Source organism: Phoenix dactylifera, chromosome 1, assembly GCF_009389715.1.
Source record: "Phoenix dactylifera cultivar Barhee BC4 chromosome 1, palm_55x_up_171113_PBpolish2nd_filt_p, whole genome shotgun sequence".
Classification (NCBI taxonomy): domain Eukaryota; kingdom Viridiplantae; phylum Streptophyta; class Magnoliopsida; order Arecales; family Arecaceae; genus Phoenix; species Phoenix dactylifera.
This window is the reverse complement of record NC_052392.1, coordinates 38,981,883-38,990,709: the sequence shown is the minus strand read 5'-3', so window position 1 is coordinate 38,990,709 and position 8,827 is coordinate 38,981,883. Positions and strand designations below refer to the sequence as shown.

The following is an 8,827-nucleotide window of genomic DNA, read 5'->3' as shown; positions in this document are numbered from 1 at the left end:
TTGAAGTTTTCAAAGAAAAAAAAGATTAAAAAGTAGCATTCCCATGGAAATAAGAATCTATTTCAATGATTCATGGAAGAAAAAAATATGAGAGATATGAAAAAGCTACTTTCGCACCGGTTGGAAATTATGGTCCTTTTTTTTTCCAAAAATACTTATAAGCCATCAAAATTTATGGGTAAGGTCTTTTCCTTTATTAAAGGTATAATATGTATGTTATGCAACTTTTTCAAAATAGTAGATGATCAACCAAATATAAGCTACTCTCGGATGCGCTACTTTCTCATGATCAACCAAACATGCTAAAACTATTTTTTCAAGCATCATATTCTCATGAACCATCTTCCCAGAAAAAATATTCCAGTGAGAAAAAATAAAATTCTGCGAACCAAAAGAGTCCTCAAGAGTATTTGCATCAAAATTCCAGTATCTTTGCTTATGATATTTTCACATAAATAAACGTTATAGAAAGAAATATATGTTTCCATCATGATGATTTTGAAGTTGATATTTGCATTCCCTATCCAAGCATCTGATGGGGTTAACTCAGGGCTTAGTCTTACTTGACCTAACACATCCAAATCCAATGTATCCGGATTAATTCTCTAGCCCAATATCTTCTCTAATCAAATTCAGATTTTTCTTGATCCAATTTGTTAGAGAAACATCAATCAAAATTGCATCACAATCAATCTAAAAATAGATGACATATGCTGGATGCATTTTTGGAATATACCAATACAAGTTCATGGTCACCAATGACCTACTCCTTCATGTCTATTTTAATCGCACATTAGCAAGATGATCTAACATGGAGATATAAAGTCCATAACGCATAACTAAACTTCATGATGAGTAGGATGAAATTGGTTAGCCTCCCTCACAAGCTATATCCTACAATTTAGTACCACATTGTTATGGTGTCTTTATATGATCATTGCACTATGAAATTCTTAATCATATGATATCATGGTTCATTAGAATCCTAGATCATATTAGATATCTTTTTTATAAAAGCTATTAGTGCACATTTTTTGAAATAATTAATTATTAATCATAATAATTTTGTAAAAAAATATTTTCAAAAATCTTTCAAGTTATTGTCTGGATCCTCACATATATACTTGACCATGTTGCTATTCTATTATGGATATTATGCCACCATGATGGTTATCATGTTAGACAGCCTAATCATCACTCCCATCTTGACCTTATCCAATCAATATTTACAATTTATATGCAAGTGGCTTTTAGCACTACACAACTCTAACAAAAAGAAAAAGACTAAAATCCATTTGATAATTTGAGATGAATTGGTAATTTCAGCATGCTAGAAAACTTGTCTATGGATTGCTTCATGACATACTATTTTGAAAAGTAGGGTACACATACAATTTTCCAATTTGATGGAGCACAATGTAATAGCCACAGTTATTTCTAATATTTAAAAGTTAAGAGAAAAACAGCAAAAACATCTAAACATTAGATATTAAAAGTGTAAATGATCACTAGTTTTTTTTTTTCCTCCACAAAACATCCGGCTTGCATCTTTATTTTATGGCTTTTTTTTTTTTGGTACAACTGCTGCTCATCCTACTCTAGGGTAGGTACAATCAAAAGAATCAAGAGCAAAAATCTGGTATAACCGTGAAGGAGGGACTTCGTGGTCTATCCATAAGACCCCTCCGAAGTGCTATACTGCATAAGAGGTGGCTGAGTTGGCAGCCCTGTTTGCCTCCTGATATACATACACTGCCTGAAAAGCACTACATTCTCTCACCATTCGCCGAATGTCACCGAGTAGAGGACTCTCATCCCCATCTGCCCCTCCTCACGTATTCAGTCGATTATCGTGGCCGAGTCGCCCTCGAGGATGATACGTTCCGCCCTCAGCCTCTGTCTCGTGTAGGAGATGTCTTTTCATGCTGCCCCGAGCTCCGCCCATATAGATGTCAGCCCATCTATCCATTGCCCCATCCACAGCAATAATCTGTAAGTCATGACTCCGGATCACAAAATCTACACCTTCTCTTCTTTCTTTTTTTTTTGAAGCAAAAGCAGGTGCAATACCTGATTGATTAACGATGGAGTTAGTAAATAAAATAAATTAAAATATTTTTTTTCCTACGTGCACATAAATTAATTTATCCTGATAAAGCCACTATCTTCTCTATGTTATATGAAATTTATTGCACAACCAATTTGGACTTGTTGTCAACAGGAATCCATGGAAAATGAAAGTGGCTTTAAATCAAAACCTTGCTCAATTATAAGAAGAGGTCAATAAATTTGGATTCGCATTTTGTAGAAATAGTGCTACGAAAAAGTTTTGGGGTCATCCATGGACCCACCACAACGGCGGGCCCCACGAGTCCGCTTGTCCTTTGACTCGATTGCCGATTGAATTCTGTTTGACTTGCAACCAGTTTTCAACAGGAGCTCATAAATCACTTCATGTGCCATGTCTCTGCTGCCACGATGACTCAGCTCTGACAACTGGCAGCTCCCGCGTGAAAATATTTAGGAGGGGGACCCGGTCAACCATTCCCCCCCCCCCCCCCCTCTTTTTTTTTTTTTTTTCTTTTATCAAATCTGGTACCAAACTACCAATGCATGTAATAAAATTAAAAAATAAAATATTTCAAAACTACATCAAAAGTATTTCACTATAATGATGAGGAATAGGGCGACCTTACATGCCTGCATGTTTTCCGAAAAGCTAATAAAATTGTAGATTGGATGGTTGCTTATGTAGCCAGTCATTCCGATAGACCATATGGACTGATAATGAAGAGTTACCCCTGGCACTTCGAAGTATTTTATTTTTTAATTTTATTGGATGCATCCATACTCGGCAGGTATAATTTATCTGCCTTAACCAAAAAAAAAAATCTCTATTTTTTTTTCAAAGGAGGATGTAATGAAAAAAAGGCTTTTAGTGGAGTAAATTTTATTATACAAAGTACTAGTAGTACACTATTAGCTGCAAGCAATTTTTATTTTTTTTTTATACTATAGTTTTAATAAAAAAAAATATTATAGCTTGGAAAGATTTAAATTATGGTATATATTTATTAAATATTTCATAGATTTATTTAGAGAGATTTTATGACATTTATCGGATAGTTTTTTGATCCACCTCCTATTCATAGAAGACTTCATCCATTTGTATAGGATTGTTGGTAAATGATGCCCTCACTGCTATTAATTGAGGTGTGATATATTTATAAAAAAGTTAGTAGTGCAATTGATTGGATGATATAAATTTTATAAGATCTATATTATGAGTTTTTCTATTCGGTTTTTTGATATTTTATTTTCTGATTCCTATAGATGTATTTAAATTTGATTAATTTAAATCATTTGTTTTACCACAAAAAAATGGGGATTTTAAAGATTTCATTAGTCTTTTTTCAAAATTTTTGATATTTTATTTTCTGATTTCTATAGGCTTCATCCATTTGGCTCTTTTTGTTACTCAAAATTTTTACATTAGTCTTCAATATTTAAAATCTGAATCAAAAGGAAGGAGATTATGTAGATAGTCCAGCATCTTATTGAGATAACTCAAAAAAATCACTCCCAAAGTCACCCAGCTAGGGGAGCGTATTCTCATTGCTCCTTTGAATTAGTGTCGTGTTCCATTTTAATGAAGCAAGGTGATTGGTATCAAAACGCCTGAGTAACATTTTTGAGTTACCCTAGCATTGATCCATGAGATGAGGATCATCTAGGAGCCAAGCCAAGTGCACGAAAGATTTGTCAGGTCAAAGAAGAATCTAGATGAAATTTCCTATTTTTTTAAAAAAACAAGCTCTGACTAAGTTCCACTCTGGAGGCTAAAACTTGCATGCCTATGAAACTTTCTTTTAGTTTGAAACCTCTAAATCCACTCCTCCACCAGCATTTAAGAACCTTACCTCTTTCTTGGAACCTGCCAACGGTTCACTTTCAAAGAAATTGACAAGAAAGTTTACCAATGATATCAAAAAACTAGAAGAAAATCTGACTTATTTCTAAAACCCATCCGTCTTCCTCAGAACTAACTGCAAACTTTTTGCTAAGAATTTGCAAGAGCCAAGAGATCTTAATGGGAGGTACTCTAGTCACGGTCCTGTCATAGAATTTTCTTTTTTCCAGCAAAATACCCAAAATACCACGGTTCTCTGCCTTCTCTGCACTCCATCCCACATGCTCATTTACTCCTCTGCAAGAGCACAGGTAAGGTGCATTGATACCACTCTAACCACCCTCCACCCTTCTCAACTTTCCCATTCTATATCAACCCATCTCCTTTCCTTCCCCACCTTGTATCTCGTTCAGATGGCAACGTTTAGCTACCCAATGCTCTTCATATTCTTCTTCCATGTCCTCCTAGCTTTATCGATAGTTTCTAATTTTTCCATAGCTCAGGAAGCAGTAGGACCAGTTGCACGAGATGGTGGCAATGGCCGAAGGGAATTGGTGCCGGCAATGTTCGTGTTTGGAGACTCCCTCATTGACAACGGCAACAACAACAACATCCCCTCCTTTGCCAAGGCAAACTACTACCCTTATGGCATCGACTTTGCCGGCGGGCCGACCGGGAGGTTCTCCAATGGCTACACCATTGTGGATGAGATAGGCGAGTCCTCGACCCTTCTCTTGCCTTTCTTGGTTGTGACTTGGCTTGCCTTCAGTACGACCGCACCATTCACAGGAACATGCCTGCATGGGTTTACGAGAGTTGATATCAAAGCATACATGTGGAAGCCATGGGTGGTGGTGGGGGTTTGGGTGGAGCTCTGCGAGTTTTTTGACACCCTTGGGTTGTCTACTACCTGAGAGAAGGATGGTTTCAAACAGCTTGGGTGCAAAATTCGGAGGAAGCCCATCCGACTGTTTAATTTGAAATTTCATGCATGATGGAACCAGCTTTCCTATTTTAATCATTAACTAGCGATCAAACTTGTTTTATTATCAATATTCGCTAGACTAAACTACTTCCTAACTATTTTAGATTTTGATGAAGTATCGAGATTAAATATTTTTCACAAAATACTAAACTCTTATATATATATGTATATATATATATATATATATATATATATATATATATATATATATATATATATATATATATATATATATATGTGCCTTAGATTTTTGTATCAAATTCACTGAGATCTCTTTCATCACATTGTATTTATGTGTGGTATTTAATTACTTTTGTTTATTTAAAGTTGATCTTGTTGGAACATTTTTCTTTTAATCCTCCATGGTTCATGTCTAAGGTTGATTTATGGAGAACAAATGAAGACCACAAGCAGCCTAAGCCAGTAAGAAATATGATGAGTTTATGCTTAATACTCTCTAATATCCACCAATTTTTCAACTTCAATTCCAGGCATATAATACTTTTCCTGGACTCCATTTATTGTCCACCCTGTTCATCATTCACTCCATGCACTTATGGTGTTTTCAGTGTGCGCCAGTATATTCATGTATTTCTCCTGTTATTTTTAATCTATATATCTGCCAATTCATCTGGCATTGCCATGAATGTGTGGTGAAACCCACCTGCGTATTAATTGTTCCTCAGCTCTAAACTACCATCAGTATAGTATATGACACCATCAAATTATTAACTTACCCTATATCTTCTCTTGCAGCCGTTCTCCTTGGACTACCTCTTATTCCACCTTACTCCCAAGCTTCTGGTGAAGACCTCCTTCATGGTGTTAACTATGCCTCGGCTGCTGCTGGAATTTTAGACATCACCGGAAGAAACTTTGTAAGTCCCTCTACAGTAGCTAGTCTTGATCCCTGAGAGAACCATGCATCTAACTACGTAGCTTTCTTGCATGTCAGATGACACTTTGTCATCACTGATGTCTCTCTGATGGTTCATCAAAAAACTTGGCGATGCAGGTGGGGAGGATACCATTCAATCAGCAGATCAGGAACTTCGAGTCGACGCTCGATCGGATCACCGGCAACTTAGGCGCTGATCATGTTGCCAAAGCCATAGCTCGCTGCATCTTCTTTGTGGGAATGGGGAGCAATGACTACCTAAACAACTATCTGATGCCAAACTATAATACACGGAACGTGTACAATGCCGAGCAGTTTGCTGAGCTTCTGGTCCGGCAGTACTCCCGCCAGCTCGCTGTAAGTTGGTTTCTCACACCGGCCATTGTTTTACGTTGGATTAGTAGCCATGAAATGGCTTGCCAACCTGGAAATCTTTTAAGGACAGTAAGTACAAGGACTCAATTTATTGATCGCCCAACTTTGATTCATGAGGCTCCAAGCTCATGTTCTTGATTCATGAGTACCATGCCAAAATGCGGCCAATAAAGAGAGAGCTTTGAATTGACTGCTTGAATTAATGTATAGTTAATTTCAGTCTTAGCATCAACCTTTCAATTTCTTAATGGCGTTAGTTATTGCACCATGCCTTCTCTGAAGAAGATTAACAAGAGAGGAAGAGTCTGATTTAAGGGAAGCTTCACTGCACAGCGAAAACGTCGATAATTTTAATATACTAAACATGTTGTGTTTTCTGGTTTGCCCAGTTCTACTTTAGTTCAGCTTGTAATCATTTAGTGACCTCATGAAATGAATCTATTGGAAAACCCATCTTCTCAAAAAAATAAAAAACTAATAATAATGTTTTGTTTTCATGTAGAGCTTATACAACGTTGGAGCTCGGAGGTTTGTGATCGCTGGAGTAGGATCCATGGCCTGTATTCCAAGCATCCTTGCACAAAATCCTTCGAGTCATTGCTCGCCTGAAGTTGATAATCTTCTGATTCCCTTCAACAACAAGGTCAAGTCAATGGTTGACAACCTCAATGCAAATCTCCCTGGTGCCAAGTTCATATACATTGATAACTTCGGGATGATCAGGGATATTCTCATCCATCCCACATCTTATGGTAACTGCTTCCATTTGAGTGTCACTGGCTTCTGTTGATTGTCTGCTCTTTTAGTTTTCCTTAAATCCTTCCCTAATGAGATAGCCCAAGCTTTCATTCTTCCTTCAAAATAGGCTGAAAATATTTTAGTAATCTAATATATATGTACATGATTTTATTTTAAAATGGGCAACCATAACTAAAATGCTGTATGTAATGATTAGAAGATTTTTTTAGAAAAAAACAAAGAAAAGAGTGAGAGAAAGAGTCGGGGAAAGCCTCACTCACATTCCATTGGAGATAATGAAACAACAAAACTCCTCCAAATGGCAGCAAATATAAAGAAGAAAAGATGCAGCTAAAGAAGTGAAAGCGAGGGGTAAATTCAAGATAGTAGATTAGAACTTTAAATTTAGTTATTTGCTTCGTAGATCTTGGATACTTATACAGAAAACAGAAAACAGGATCAAGTAACCCAAATAATACCTTCCAGCTAGTCTTTTTGAGTGAGATTCTGGATTGTTATACTTATATAGCTGTAAATTAATTTATATATATATAATTTTTCTTAATTTTGTAGGATTTAGCGTGATTGACCGTGGGTGCTGCGGCATTGGACGCAACAGTGGGCAGATCACCTGCCTTCCTTTCCAGACTCCATGCTCTGATAGAAATAAGTATGTGTTTTGGGATGCCTTCCACCCAACGGCAGCTGTGAACGTCATATTGGCAAAGAAAGCCTTCAGTGGCGGCACTGATGTGGCGTACCCCATGAACATAGAGCAGCTCGCCGGCTTGGAACTTCAACAAAACTAGCAACTAGTCTCTATGGATGCGAGAGACAAGAAGAGTAAGATGGGTTTTGAATCTTTTGATGGAAGTGAGGAGTAGTTTCATGTGATGTACGAGGAAAGGAACTAAAAAAAATGGAGGGAATTTATTTTGACCTATGCCAACTTCCATGTGGTTTTCTCTCTCTGACCTCATGTTTAATTCAATTCTTCTTGAAAATTAGAAAGGGACACAAGGAGTTTCTAGTCGTAAATTGTGTTTTGGGCTTCATTGGATGGCTGGTGAATAAGGTTGCAAATGGGTCAGGTCAACTAGTGACTCGCACTGGTTTTAGCCTAGCTAGGCTCGGTATGATATGATCTTCGGACCTGGGGATCTGGTCTAGATCTTAAACAAGATTTATTATTTTTTAGAAAAAGATGGTTGAGTTTGAACTATATTTTATTTCTTTGATGAGTGGCATCATATTATATTATATTACATTATATTATACCATACTATACTATATTAGGGGAGACAAATCTCAAATTGAAAATAAAAATAACAACAATCATAAGAATGCATAAGAAAATAAGCACAAGGTCCAGTAGTGCAGAGTGAGACCATATGGTAGTGTGGTATGGATGGAATGCGTTGGAGTTTGGTTAGCTAATTAGGCTATGAATTTTATTTCCGATCATGGAGTGCTAGTGAGATGAACTTCTGCTTCATGATTTTTTGATATATGCCTCTTTGGGCTGTAGAGTAATATAACCTCTGTACAAAATGGGGAGGGGGAGAGAGAGAATGCGTTAGAATTGAGAAGGAAAGATGAACTAAAGTAGATACGAGATGACAAAGAAGAAACACCATATATCAATAATGTTACAGTGAAATCAGAACTTTGTAATAACATTATTGATATATGGTGTTTGTAATTGCATCTCTTTTCCACCTTCTCTTTTTCAAACAAAAACCACTCTTAAAAATTTCCAAATCGATAGCTACTCGGTTGTTCAAAAACCATGACCATCTATTGGAATGGGTTATGAACTCATTTCCATCTCCTCCATCAGTATTCATTATAAGTAGTTTCTGTAAAAACTCATACATGCGCGCGCGCACGTGCCAATTTTAAACTTTACTAATTGCATGTG

General features: G+C 36.6%; 1 protein-coding gene across 1 annotated transcript; it reads left to right on the top strand.

Annotated features, from left to right (window-relative positions):
- Positions 1-4,322: 4,322 nt before the first annotated feature.
- LOC103706106 (GDSL esterase/lipase At1g71691-like) lies at positions 4,323-7,848 on the top strand. Its single transcript, XM_008790112.2, has 5 exons — positions 4,323-4,624; positions 5,652-5,773; positions 5,911-6,150; positions 6,671-6,920; positions 7,480-7,848. The coding sequence occupies exons 1-5, from the start codon at positions 4,324-4,326 to the stop codon at positions 7,713-7,715; spliced, it is 1,149 nt and encodes a 382-aa protein (XP_008788334.2). The 5' UTR covers position 4,323; the 3' UTR covers positions 7,716-7,848.
- Positions 7,849-8,827: the final 979 nt, after the last annotated feature.